The 14,981-nt window shown below is 40.4% G+C and overlaps 1 protein-coding gene across 4 annotated transcripts in view; it reads right to left on the bottom strand.

The window, feature by feature from the left end:
• Positions 1 to 2,825: 2,825 nt before the first annotated feature.
• Positions 2,826 to 14,981, bottom strand: part of FER (FER tyrosine kinase) — a 439,195-nt gene continuing 427,039 nt past the window's right edge. For all 4 annotated transcript variants that reach the window (XM_078447626.2, XM_078447631.2, XM_078447633.2 and 1 more), the window contains 2 exons: positions 14,046 to 14,168; positions 2,826 to 12,143 (listed from right to left, as the gene is read on the bottom strand). In XM_078447626.2, coding sequence (XP_078303752.1) covers positions 11,998 to 12,143; positions 14,046 to 14,168 — 269 coding nt within the window. In that variant the 3' untranslated portion in view covers positions 2,826 to 11,997. The remainder of the gene's footprint in view (positions 12,144 to 14,045; positions 14,169 to 14,981) is intronic.

The following is a 14,981-nucleotide window of genomic DNA, read 5'->3' on the forward strand; positions in this document are numbered from 1 at the left end:
GTCTTCTTACTTGATTGAGATGAAAAGCAATAGTTCAACCATAACAGATAAGATGTTCCCATCTCTGGTATCCCATGGAAGACTACCGAAGTGTGCAGTTTCTGGGTTTGGGGCTGGCTGTGCCAGGGGCTTCACTGCTCTAAGTCTGTAACACTGTGAGCCTGATGGAACAGTAGTGAGCAAACCTTCCCACTTCCTACTCATTCCCTTTCATAAGGCAAGGCATCATAAGTGTTCCCTTAGAGTCATACTGTGCTACCATACCATGTCATGATCATTCCTTGACATTTGGCAAGGGGTGGGGGGCAAGAGGAGGCTTGCAAGCAGAAGGATGGTCATCAGGGGCTGCTTGGAAAATTAGCTTGGGATGAAAACCCAACAAGCTTAACTTATTTGTTGGCTTTTATCCAGGTCTAGAAGGAAACATTTGGGCTGTGTGCATGTGTGTTTTGCAGCAAAGAGAAAGACCTTTCTGAAAATGGAGTAAGACCAAACCCTACTGAAAGGTGCGATGTGGAGGCCAGAAGAGAAAAGCTTCTAAGATAGTACCTCAGCTCCCTGTGACATTTATTTTTCTATTAATTCTTGGCATTTATATTACTGTGATAGATCAATTAGCCTCTCACAATGTTCTAGTCCATTGACCTTATCATTTAACTAGCCTATGGTGCTATGGTCACCATAGGGAGACTGCAAAAGAAACATTTATAATTTGGAATTACCTAGGTCCAGAGCTAAGGGAACATTAAAAGACTTGGTTTGGATAATCACTAGCACATTAGATGATTAAACCTTTAGAGAGTTTTCCTTTGTCTCATCACTCTTGAATTCTGACAGCTACACCATGATAAGCAAAGGAACAGAACCCATCCTAAATAGTGCTGGTGTTCAAGGACTCCAAAATGCCCATGAGAAGACTTGGGAGATCACAGAATCTCAAAGTTGGAAGGGGTCTTGCCTTAGAGATTGTTGTGTCAGGATCCTTGGCTACAGGCAACAGATCTGGACTATGGGTAACGTAGGTAGAAGGGAATTAGCTGGAAGGCCATAGGAAGCCTCCAAGGTCAATGACAGGCTGGAGAATAAGACTGGGGAATGCAGAGAAACCAAGGGTGCTCTGCATGGCCAGGAAGCAGGGGTCACAGCAACACTCTCCTAGGAAGAATACCCTCCAGCTGTTCCTTCCTTTAGGACTCAGGCCTGGGAGAAAAGATCTAATTGGCCAAATGTGGATCCTTTGGCTTCTGTAGTGGGAGGCCACCATCAAGATCACACCAAATACCGAAAAGGAAATTCCTCTGTTGGAAATCAGAACCTTTTAGGAAGACAGAGTAGCTGATGGGAAGCAAAAAAAAAAAAAAAAAAAAAAAAAAGGTGGGGGGAGAGGGAAACGGGGGCAGTAGGGGAAAGAAAAGAAAAAGTTGAATATTAGGTACTTATTTAGTCCAACCTCATTTTACAGATGAGGAAACTGCAGCTTAGAGAGTAAAATGGTTTGTTCAAGTTTACAAACTAGTGAGAGTGCAACCAGGGATGAGAACGTGGGTTTCCTAGCTCCCAGCCTGGTGCCTGTTTCAACACCAGACGCCTTTGGAAGAAGTGCCAACAGACGTACTCAGCTGTGATCACAAGAGTTTGGCCTAAGTGTACTGGTCAGGCCAGTTGTAACAGATTTGAAGAGCTTAAAAAGCACTTCATTTGGACTCAGCTTTTAATGGAAGGAGCAACCACTGATGCTTTTAATAGAAACTAGTTCTTACATGTATGCTTTTTTATAAGCAGCGTCATCACCATCTGCCTGAAGAAATCACTAGCTAGAGGAGGATAGAGAGTGAAATGTGGTACTTTAAATACCGTGAGAACTGCAGGGGATTTTAGAGATGCTGTTCATCCCCCTGGGGAACGGCATTGCAGTCAGATAGCCAGCCTTCCTTGGTGATGGATGCAGCTGGTCTTAATTAATTGAGGTCAGTAAAAGCACAGGTTGTCTCAGATGCTGTGTCAGAAATCAAACCTACCAGAGATGGGGATGCGGTCCCAGACTGACAATTAAAAGCTGCCGTGAACAGGAATTCACTAAGGGCCCAGAAACACAAGGTTCTGGACAGAGCACCGCAGAGGCAGGGAGGTAGAGAAGATCTGTATAGATTGGATTTGCCCATTCTAAGGAGCTTGGGGGCTGTCCCACAAACGGTAAACACGTGATTTTGAAAGGGAGGTGGTCGACTCTTCTCATCCAAGATCAGGGATGAGGAGAGGACTTGGCTTAATGCAGGGAAACCTGTGCAAATTAACAGCATGCCGTTTTAGAAAGGTGACTGATTTGCTGACGGAAGGGTAAATCGAAGTCCGGCGTCTTGGTGCGGTGACCCGCTCAGCCCTGTGCCCGAGCCCGGCAAAGACGCACGCCTGCGAGTGCTGTGCTATGGCAGCTTCCGGCTTCTCTTTCCAAACATCCCTCTTAGCCACCTTTCTCCCCTAAATCCTTTTGTTATGTCCAAACAAATCCTGTTATGAAACAACAGAAAACCTGGCAAACCGCCAGTCCACACAGAGAAATGGGACTTGAATTACATTTCAGTTTTGATTTCCAAATAGAGGGAGCAGTGATTGGACTATAAGCAACACACACCCATTATCATCAGAACTCATAAGCTTAATTACAGAGAAACTGAAAGCTAATAATTTTTTATGCACAGTTACATCCCTAGGAGGCCAGTTACCATGGAAATCTCTCCTTCCTTTTCTTCTACTTAGAGCGTATTTATATGGAAGAGGAAGTGAAATATAAACACGACGGAAAGATTAAACAAGACATGGCACAGTTTGCTACAAATATTTTACATTTATTAAAAGAATACAGTAAAAAAGAAAGGTTCTGAAGACCAATGAGTGGTACTTGGGCTACTGGAAAAGAAAAAGGCTATTCAAAAATGGCCTAAGTTTACAAAAATGATGAAATCATGTTTTAAAAAATCAGAAGACAATTGAAAAACATTCTACAATGTTAGCCAAAGTGGAAAGTGTATTTCTTCTGAATGTAAAAACTAACAAATAAATAAGTGTTAAATACAGATTTGAGTTAAAAATGGTAAAAGACAACTAACTGCTTTATATATTCAGCTGTCATTCATTCTCAGACTTGTTTACAAAGCCAGATAAACTCACCAAAGGCCTTGTCTGTATGTTTTACACTTGAACTTTTTTATAAGAAGCACCCTATTTCCAGTGTTTCTTGTATCCACTTCACAAATAAATTATTTTAAAACAGCAACAGAAAAGACTAAAGGTGCTTTAACCTGATAATATTGGCACTAAAAGGAAACTTGGGAAACCACAGGAGTACTTTGCTCAAAGTGATGCTTGCAGATGGAACATCTAAACCTTGGGGGTGCTGAGGGCAAGGCCCCACTCTGACCCCCTCATCTCAAAATCATCTGTCCAAAGGGGAGAGGAAGCAACCCAGAAAATCACATTCCTGAAACCACTCACTGTGGACCTGTGCCCAGAAAATGGCAGCGCCTTAGTCCAGTAGGCTACCCACAAATGGCCTGGGTACCATTTGTACATTTTATCTTTGCTTTCAATTTGTTTGGGTTCCTGACGAAGTCAGGGCTGTTCTTGGGACTTTGACAACTTGATTTTATTCTCCTGCATTTATCTGGCTTTTCCTAACCCTATGTGGTTGTATGGCTATGACTTGGGAGAGTTCCAACCTTCTAGGGTACTCACCAGACCACACCAAGAAAAACACACACAAAAGAAAGCCATAACATAAATTCAGCAGAATTCACACCCCTACCAGCCCCCATTATACTCATGGTGCTTAATTAGGCCATCTAAGGTATTTAAACATAAATATGATGTCTATAGATGTCTGGCTAACAAAGCTATTTCAGGGAGAAATCTCAATACTCCCTGAAGGAAAATGGTAAGAGTCCATGAAAAGTGTACTCCTGGACATTGGCCCACAGTGAGAGTCTGATTATGTCACAGGATGGTATTGGGTAGCTGACATTTCATATGGTGAAGTGAAATGTTCATCAAGTGAAAAGGAGTTTCACATCTTTGGCCACTTTGGTCACAAATTTAAAATAACCAAGATTTTTCCTTACTAGCTTCTCTTTATCTGTGATTTTGATTTGACACTCAAAATCTATACCCGGGGTTGGATTTAGAATGGTAGTATATCATTTAGAATGATACTTGCTATGGGGAAACAATCTGTTTTTCTCTAAAGCCAAAATCGTAAGTTCCATTAAAACATGTATATTTTCTGTACATTGCAAGTGTGAAAGGCTTAGCACCCGAAGAAGATCTATAGCAAATAAGTTCAGTTCTGTTGGAAATGGTCTTTTGCTTGAAGCTACAGCAGAGCAATTCAGACTGGCAGGGCATGGGCCTTCAAAGCATCCTGTAGTCTACGAGAAGTCTGCAGTACTTTGGGTTAGGAGAAAACATTCACAGTCATACTAAGCATCGTTCTGGGCACAATGCCCTTTGCATTTCCTTATGGCAGTCTGGCATTTCTTAAGAGCAGGCAGGCAAATTTATTTCTGCAAGTCAAGTTATTTGTGAAAGGAAAATTCCTACATAATAGGGTGTTTTTCTTTTTATTTTTTTCCCCTTCTGTATTGAAAAAAGAACAAAAGCATGGATTGGTGAGCTGGCGAAGACTGCTAGGGTGGTCCTTTTGCCTGGGATCTCAGTAATAATAGATTCCAGATCCCCTCTTAGACCCTAAAGTTTTGAGTCCAGGGCACTTAGAAATTTGAGCCCCCGTTTAGGGGGCAGACAGGTTTCATCTTCATAAAGATTGTTCAGGCAACTCAAAAGACCCCAAATTTGTAACAGTTTGACGAGAGCTATAAGAAGACAACAGTGAGAGTTTGGACTCCTACACTTCATTTTTCGTACACAAAGTTTTGCTGCTCCAATGTGGGAACTGGGATGTGTTTTTGTGGCCTTCTTTACCCTTACCCTGTGCTGCTCAGAACATTGTCATTTCCCATGGATACGTGTCATATGCTTTCAAAATAAGGCAGGATCTCCTATGACCAGATGGATTGCCTACATGGTTGTAGTTTTTGCAAGGGTGTTTTAAGTGAGCATATAGGGTGAAGTGGTATTTCTGTTGTCTGATGACTAAAGTCTGGCTTCTTAGTATGTCATTTTAGAATCTGCTTTGGATAGCATCTACAGTGTGCTTATTCTGACATCAAAGATGTTCTCAGAAAATGGGAGAAAGGTGTGATGTTTGGCTTTTTTTTAGGAGAGGTGCTGCTTTGGGGCATGTGTAGAGTAGAGCTGAGGTTTTAACACAGTGATGCTATTGGGACTGTGTATCTAGGTAGGTCGCCTTATTCTCAACTTGTCTTCATGTTTGCTACCCTCTTTTCTGAATCTATGGAGAAACTCTTTAACATTGCACAGTTGCTAACTTTAGACATATACTGATGAGGAATGTGAAGAAAGTGACAAAAATTATTGGCATGAAAGAGAGGAATGGAAAAATTGAATATGTCCAGGGGTTTAAGATAAAGTGATCATTGCTATTGTTTTAACATTTCTTTGGAGGCGGGTAGATCACTTAAGGAGCTTACTTGGCCAAGTCAACAGGCTGCTTCCCTGGACACGCCTGCTCACAGTGGTCTTTGTGTCCTGGGAAAAATCTCCCAAGAGATTTTTTAATCTCCAAGATAGTATTACTCATCAAACACAACTGCCACCTAACTGTCCTGTCTCTGCCACAAGGACAACAACTGAGCTGTATTCTAAGCTGCATGTACCATGGGGCCTCTCCCATAGTGGGTGTGCAGTTGGCCTTGGTAAATGGATGCCTGGGAGTTCCCTACAAGGCAGGGCCTCCTGAACACCTGAGGAGAAACTCTTTGGTCTAGGGCAGTTATGACACTATCCAATAAAAGCTGATGATAGAGGCTTTTCTGTTGTGGTTAAGTAAGGATTAAGAAACTGAATGTGAGAAAAGGAAATACCAACTGAAATTTAAAAACAACAGCAACAAACAAACAAACAAAACAGAGAAAGTAGCACCCCACACGGTTCCCTGTGCCTGACATGGCAGATGTTCAGGGAAAGCTTCCTAAATGAATAAAGCTGACAGAGAACATACTATAAGATTCTGCTACCACGGTCATTACTAACACTTCGAACACTGCTTTGTAGAACACTTGAATCTGCTGGTCTCGTAATGTTTGGGAAGATAGTTTGGAAATTCCGAATTTGAATCTATTTAGAATAAAATAAATATTCATGTTTCAGGGTTCTTACAAGTTTGCTGGCGAGGAGAGAAGCTAAATCTTCACATTGTGGGCACAGACACCTACTACAAGATTTCTTTAATAAACTAAAAAGGCGCTTTCCCAGCAGTGTTCCTCCAGTGCTGCCTACCCCACGCATACGCGTGTTGCTTTGGGAGAGGACTGAGCTGCCTTAGTGGAAACCCCGGGGTTGGGTAATTCCCATTCCTCAGTGGCTACCTCCTGAGATTAGCAGGAGCATAAAAGAAAATCCCATCAATATCCAATTCAGTGTCCTTTAAGAAATGTTGTAGAGACTTGAGAGGAATGTAATGTTTAATAACATGCTGCAGGAAGCCCCTCACACCCCCCTTTGGAGGCCCTTTGGAGGCCCTTTGGAGGCTTTCTCTTATTGATGTTGTATTTATTCTTTGGAAGGTTAGCCTTCAGTCTCAGTTTTGGGAGTCTCTTTCACTGCCTCTGTGTCACCTCAGCCGTACTGCACCACGACTGGCTTGAGGATGTTCCTAAGATTCTTTTCCCTCAAATGTTACTAGTACTAAGACAAGAAACATTGCCGTTTAATTGGCATTTTCTGACTTCCCTGCTGAATTCCTTGTTTTTCCAGAGTAGAGCTCCTCCCAGGAAGGTCCCTCAGGGCATAACTCCAGGAGCCAATTAGTGAACATTAGTCAAAAGGTGAAACGCGGCTGATCCAAGTGTGCTCTCTTTTAGGAGACCACGCCCTGTTGCAACTAAGGATTTCTAACAAAGTATGAGATACCTTGAAATTCATACAAAGTATGAATACTCAGTGGCCTTAGTTTAAATACATAGTAAATACAACTAATGCAAATGTAGAGACTTTGAGTAGTGTCTTTGAAATGTGTGAACATCTAAGACCAAATCCTAGTCAGCAAGACCATGAATGCAAGTGTCACCCAAGCAGCAGCATCTCTGAGTTCCGCATGTAAAACTGCTCCAAATGCAAGGGAGAGGTGTTCGCTTTGCTCAAACTAAGGCCCTGTACACACTGGTAGGTGACCTCTTTTGCTTCTTTTGACTCCGATATCTTTTGAATTTTCTGTGGAGAAGCATCTAGCCTAGGGGCACTGGTCTCAGACTTTCTAGTGACATTGTCCAGGTCTCCATTCTGCTTGACTTAACTCCGCACTCTCTGTTAGCCGCTGCAGCATTCTGCCTGAGAATAACTGGCTCTTTCCTCTCTTGCCTTTGCAGATGCTCACCTCAGCTCCTTATTCACGGACATACTAAAGCCTATGCTCATTACTTCTATGCAGTTTAAAGTGACCGGAATTTAGTTCAGCAGGATTCTTCTACCAGCCAAGACTCTCAGTTCTTATTAGTGAGCTAAGTGAGTCTTAATGTCTATACTCAACGATCCAGAATTTAATCTTTGAGTCAATAGGAGGCAGTAGACTGGTTTTCAAGGGGTAATAAATATTTCCCTAAATTGAATTATGACTGAGATATATAGTTTATATATCTTCGGTATTATAGCATTATTCTTGAAAGGAGAATTTTATAGGACTCAAGACTATCAGTACCTCCTTCAAGGAGATGATCTTGTACATGAGTATTTTCCTATGCAGAAATGAATATGCAGTTCTGGATTCTCCCAAATAATATAGCATCAGATTTGATGTGAAACTAATTGAAACAGAGAAAAATAAATAAAATTAAAATATTTAATAAAAATTTTCTGGTATGCATAAGCAAATCAGAGTTAGTAATAAAAGAGGTAACTTTATTTTAATGGTAAACTTTCATGCTAACTTAATAGTATAATGGAAATGTAATATAAACTCATTTTTATATAAAATCTTTGTTTCCATTTAATTAACATATTAATACATAAAGAAGACGGGTCATTTTCAATGTCTCCCCCTTGGTTGCTCTTTTTGTTTTGTGCTATTCTGTGTTTTGTGTGAGGGTTCTGACCTAAATACAGAAGTCAGTCTTTACATGACTCAGAACAGTGCTTATGGACAATCAGTTCTGTTGATAAGAAACATCTAAAATATCAGTGGTGTGATCCAGGGAGTATGTGTAAAAAAGAAGAGGGCTGAGGCAGGGAGCCTCTTTTCAGATTATATCAATCTCCTCTCAGACAACCCATGGCCACAAAATAGTGTCCACAGAGTATACTAACTAAGGCTGGCAGGAACACTCCCAGAACATCTGATGACTCACATGAATTCATGTTCAAGTGGAGAGCCTGAGATAATTCTGAATGACAGCAGTGTTCTGTCATTGAGTTTTGCGTTGTAATTTGTATGTTTATCCCACTAACTAGGTGCTCAGTGTGGGGCATATATTATAATGAAAACCCTTTCTTCTTGACACAATCTCACAGTTATTTTAGTGGTATTAGCCAAACTTTATATAAAACTATATGGCAAAACCAAAATAGGATTAGAACACAGACGGGAAAACTGTATTGTGGCTTAAAGGAAATTAAAACTATTTCAATAGCTTTTCTTCTAAACATAACCTACAAATGAAAAACAGTTGTGAAATGTGCACTGAACAACAGCTAGTACAGTTAGGTTCATGGTCTATATTGATCTGCTAGTTAAGATGTTTCAATAATATTGTATTTGTGATAAAATGGTAAATTATGGATGAAGAACTTTATTGCCTGTTTTAAATTTGGGAGGCAAAAAACAAATGATTGCTTGAGACCTTTCACTGGAGACTCAGTGGCAGGATGGGCTGAAATGAGGCCTCTGGTTTTAAAAGTTTACACAAAACCTATTAATCCTTTATTATTATCTTCCTGGAAGAGAAAACATATTGGCTTTGAGAAATAACCTTAGATTGTATGGAATACAAAATTAATTTTAGGTGTCAAATATTGGTAATAAATGTTAATTTAACACTAGAAGATTTGTTTTCTTGAAAAATGATGAACTACCTAAATATTTGTCATAAAGTTTCCTTAGTGATTCAAGACAGAAAAATGCGGGTGAATCAGGATGCCTGGGCTTTTATGTCCCCCCTCCCTCACTTCGTGCTCATAAATTGAAGGAATTATGACAGGAACTGTATAGGAATGATAGATGCAACTCCTGGAAAATCCATTAACAACACAGATTTGTGACCTGGCTTAATTACATTCCATCTAGTGGCAATTTTGGTTACTGTTTTCTTACTAAACAAGTTACAGGGTTTTGTGCATTTCTTAAGCCTTCTTTCCCTCCATCAACTTGCAAATTCAGAACAGTATTTATATGTGTGCTTTCTGGGTATGGATTAGCCTCCTAAAGTACATAATTCCAATAATTATCAGTGACAGAAGGGATGAATAAATTATGCTCCAAGCACAACAAAATTAACAGTAAAAAAAATGGTTTGCATAAGTTTTTCTTAATGCATGTGCCTATATTAAATTTAATATTCTGTACAACTGATCCTGAAAGACTCCCAATGTGTTATTAATCCTGAACTATACCACTGCCTGCTTTGGGACAAAGAATAAAATAGAATTTAAATGCTGCAGATGTCACGATGTTTTGAAAAGCTTCTTTAATTTAAGCACAGAGTTATGATGTGAATTGCAAATTCTAACAGCCTGGATGAGTGAAATATCAATGCCATGTTCATTCTTTACACCAGAATGCAAAGATTAAGCTTCGGGTCTTGTTCACAAAATTAAAGCCAAAACCGTCATTCTCTCTCCTTGCTGAGAGCTTAGCACTGAGGCTGCTAAGTGCTGAGAGGCTGTTTTCTTCAAAGAATATTATGAAGAGATTCATTTGGAAATACTGACAAAGGGTAAAAATGTCCCATCTTACTCTCTCTTTTGAAGGCAGGCAAGTGCCTGAAGACCACAGCACTTAATTAATGAGTCTGTGCTTTGATTTGCCACAGTATATGCCATCAAAAGAAGCTTCCATTTACTTATCGTATTTGACAGAAGGGAAGACAATGCTGACTCTTAAAAAGTTGCTTTGTATATTGCAGTGTGTTTTTGAGGGCAAGTTTATTACGCTTTTGTTTTAGTCTGGATGTAGTAACTATTAAATGTGTATGAAACTTGCAAGGAAATTGAAATGATAGACACAAGCCATTTTCTTCTCTTCAGTATTATCCTTTATACTCTTTAAAGTACGGGTTCTGTGCCATGATCTTCATAGGCAGTGAACAGCCAGAGAGGGCAGGAGGAATTTTCTCTCCTATAAGCTCTTCCAATGGATATAATCAAATGATCACTAAGGTGCTATTTATCTGGACACAGGCCTGGGCACTTATAAAAAGCTCCCAAGCCGCACTGACCCCTGAGAGTGACCATCTCCTACACACATATTTATCCTGAGCGGCAACTATTTACACAACGTGGGGTAGCTTCCCTGGATGTAGCTAACATTCAGCCAGACAGAATCTTGCTTTTAATTCTGTGTCACATATTATGCACAGGAAGCATCTCCAGAACTGTGCTCACATACCTGTCAGCTAAGATAAGGATTTCCAGGTAGCATTATAAGGGTAAATGAAGGGGGAAGGGGAACAGGAGGGCTGTCCCTCAACTTATTAACCATTACTCCTGCTTATTGGTTGTGTGTGTGTGTGTGTGTGTATGTGTGTGTAGCACATGTTCATGTGTGTACACACACAAATATGTTTATGAACTAGAATCATGAAATTCTTTCAGCCCTGGAAACTGACACAAGCGAAGGGAGTGCAATTCCAGGATGCCTCCTCTGAGGTGAAGGTACATAACCAAAAGTAGGCTGTGATTACTGTGGACTTGTGCTTCGGAGTTTCTCGAAACAGTTTTTTGTTGCCATTAAGAAATCTCCAACTATGAACTTCTGAAAAATGTTCCTTAGAACTTTTCTTGTGAATTTAGATCATAAAATGTGTGTGTGTGTGTGTGTGTGTTTGTAAAGGCATAACTCTGATCAGAAGGCAGATTTTCTATTTTCCTCTTGTCTTAGATTGCTAGTCTAGCTGCTCCTTCCTCCAGACCTCCCTCCCATTCAAGCTTCCTTCATGCACGACTCTCAAAAACAGCCTATAAAAGCTGCTGCTTCAGGCCTAAGAGTGTGTTCTCTGGGGACATCTTGTGCATCACTGTCCAAAGCCAGGACAAAGGAGCAGGGGAATGACTACCTTACTAATAATACAGGAGTGTGATGCTGCTTACACTGTACTTATTTCTGGCCAAGAAAGAAAAGAAAAAAAAAACCCTAAGAGGTCCAACTAATTCCCAATATAAAATGATGTTTACAAATAGAATCTTGCCTTGGCAGAGCAAAGAGCCACCTTTGGTTGGAATGTATCCTGCGAACATGGCATCACCAATGCTGCTTTTAGCACCGATTGAGTAGGGTCAGTGGCATAGGACAGTGGCCCATGAACTGTGCCTGAAGTAGAGAACCTTTGAGAAACATCAGTGGTCCTGGTGTGAAAAAGCTCTGACCTTCCGTCACACTGAGAGTCTGTGCTTATCTATTTACAATGGCCTGAAATGGCAGGATTGCTGTGGTGAGCACATAAAGCCCTTGGTAAGAGTGTCTGTCTCTTGAATACATTTGCCTTTGCCCTCCCCCCCACCCTTTTTTTGTAAGTGGCGCATATTTAAAAAACAGTTAATAACAAAAACCACCTTAGAAAATTGTTGCAGGTAATGTGGTATAAACTCAACGTTAACAAGAAGAACAATGTCACTCTGCTGGAGGACCAGGTCCTGAAGCCTGTTGGCACTGGTCCGTCACTGTGTGATTTTCCTCTTGATGACAGCCAGCTCTTTCTGAAGGTCACTGAACTTGGGACGGTTTTCAGGTTTATAATCCCAACACTTCATCATAATTTTAAAAATGTCCTCTGGGCAATGCTGAGGGGCTGACATTCGGTATCCTGAAGACCCAAGAGGAACAGAACAGAGAATTTAGAATGGAGAGAAGATACAAATGTTCACACAGGGCATTATGCAGCTTGGAAACTTGAGTACTTTATATTGTAAGTGAAACAGAAACAAAAACCCATTTCAGGGCAAACTTTTTTTTTTTTTTCTACAAGGGATGCAGAATTCAGTATTACAGAGCCATCAAATTATCCTCTAGCTTGAATAGGTTATTTTTCATGCATTCATTTGTCACAAAGTCTGAGGTAAGATAAATCACATACAAACATGTATTTTAGTTGCTCTAAGTATTTGCTTTTGCTTTTAGAATTTGCTTTTAGATGCTGTGGGCAGAGTTTTAAAAAACCATCTACACAGTCCAGGTTTTTTTTTGTTTTTTTTTTTTTTTAATTTTTTAATGTATGAAATTTACTGTCAAATTGGTTTCCATACAACACCCAGTGCTCATCCCAAAAGGTGCCCTCCTCAATACCCATCTCCCACCCCCCATCAACCCTCAGTTTGTTCTCAGTTTTTAACAGTCTCTTATGCTTTGGCTCTCTCCCACTCTAGCCTCTTTTTTTTTTTTTTTTTTTTTTCCTTCCCCTCCCCCATGGGTTTCTGTTATGTTTCTCAGGATCCACATAAGAGTGAAACCATATGGTATCTGTCTTTCTCTGTATGGCTTATTTCACTTAGCATCACACTCTCCAGTTCCATCCATGTTGCTACAAAAGGCCATATTTCATTTTTTCTCATTGCCACGTAGTATTCCATTGTGTATATAAACCACAATTTCTTTATCCATTCATCAGTTGATGGACATTTAGGCTCTTTCCATAATTTGGCTATTGTTGAGAGTGCCGCTATAAACATTGGGGTAAACACAGTCCAGGTTTTTGAAGATGAAGAGAGAATGAGGATTTCATAAACACTAATTTAAAAGTGAAAGAAAAATGAAGAGGAGTTCTATTCCTGCGCAGCCCGAGAAGAATCTTTAATTCAAAGCTGTCTGGCAGTGTGCTCAGCAGCACGTATGTGCCTGTGTGTGTTAGCTCAGGGAGTTAGATGGCTGTGAGAGGAAAGAAGGGAGCTGGAAAGGCCTCCTGTGCCCAGCCTCCTGGAGAGGGGCCTAATGCTAGGACATTACCAGTCTGTCAAAAGCATTCTCACTGTTGAGACCTGTAGACTATGCAAGTCCATGCTAGCATGTCACCATCACCGGCTTATTCCCGTTTCTGATTTGAGAACCCGTATGATTTTTTCAGAAATGTTACGAAACTTTTAGGGCCACCTGGGTGGCCTAGTAGGTTAAGCCTTTGACTTTGGCTCACATCATGATCTCACAGTTGGTGAGTTTGAGCTCCACACTGGGCTCTGTGCTGATAGCTCAGAACCTGGAGACTGCTTTGGATTCGGTGTCTCCCTCTCTCTCTCTGCCCCTCCCCTGCTTGTGTGGTCTCTCTCAAAAATAAACAAACATTAAAAAAAAAAGAAATGTTACAAAACTTTCAAAAACTTCTCTCTGAAGTCTAACTATACTTCAATTTACAATACTATTGATGGTGTTTATTTGGAACAGAAGAAAAAATAGGAGGTTGAGGAACACTATTTTCCTTGAAGACAGTGAATGGCACCCCCTCGCAGACATCATGCCAGGAAGGGGGAATGCAAGACAAGCCTACAGGAGTATTGTAGACTGTTGGAATCTTTAAACGTTTTTTGTTGTTGGTTTTGTTATACAAGAGCCACACCATCCATGGTGCACAAAAGCAGATATAATACCACCTCTGCTGTCTGTTTTCACCAAGTAGTATGTACCTTCCCCCCACTAGGAAAGCCACACACACAGCATTATCAGCACGGCCCTGGGGGCTGGATGTGAACGCTGGCTACTACCCGGGTCATTGGTTTACCTCTTTCCACTTGTTCCCGCGCTTGCTGATTTGTCATTCCAGGGTATGGGCAGACCCCTAGGCTGAAGGTCTCCCAGAGGAGGATGCCAAAGCTCCACACGTCACTCTCAGAACTGTATCTCCCTGGGGGGCGCACAAAACCATAACCAGGTAAGTGTGTAAGCGGGTGAACATTTCCAGTGATGCATGTCTTTGTCAGTCACATGTTTGCATATTTAAACTTACCAAAGGAATGCAGTAACTAATGATCTTATTTCTTCACTAGTTTTACTTTCCAGGACTAGTAGTAACATTACCAACTAAATGAATAATCTTCAGGCTGCTAGTTTAACAAAACCAGCTTTCAAATCACTTAACCCCAACCAAGAGCAAATATTTAGCCAGGACGGAGGTCAACTGTCCCTGTGGTATCTAAATGAGAAGGATGGTTTATATATACATACATATATGCGCCTAGGAGATTAAGTCAGATTTCTGCAATTTTACCTTGTGCCTGCATTATTTTCTTTCCATTAAAATTATAAACAGACTTAAAGCAATAATGAAAGTTTTTTAACTTCAATTTTTTACTTGTCACTATTTACAGATATTCCTACATCCTTAAAAGTCTCATTTTCTCCACTGTTTCATTTATGGAAAATACATTTTTTTCCTGTGTATTTTGAATAGGGTAGAATTAACATAGCTGGCTGATAAAAACAACTTCTTTAAGTTACATGGTGCCTTGTTTTGTCAAAATATCTTGGTGCACCTGTTTTACTGAGCTCTTCGGGTTTTTGTTTTTTTTTCTTTTTTTTCTTTTTTGGTAGTCTTCTAGAGAAGCATGGAGATAAAAGCACATGATACATTCTGGAGATAGATGTGAAATCAAGGAGGGAAACAGGAAAATCCTTTCCATTCCCCAAGAGGCTAAGAATTTAAAGATTTTCACAACAT

This window comes from Panthera onca, chromosome A1, assembly GCF_046562875.1.
Source record: "Panthera onca isolate mPanOnc1 chromosome A1, mPanOnc1 haplotype 2, whole genome shotgun sequence".
Lineage (NCBI taxonomy): Eukaryota > Metazoa > Chordata > Mammalia > Carnivora > Felidae > Panthera > Panthera onca.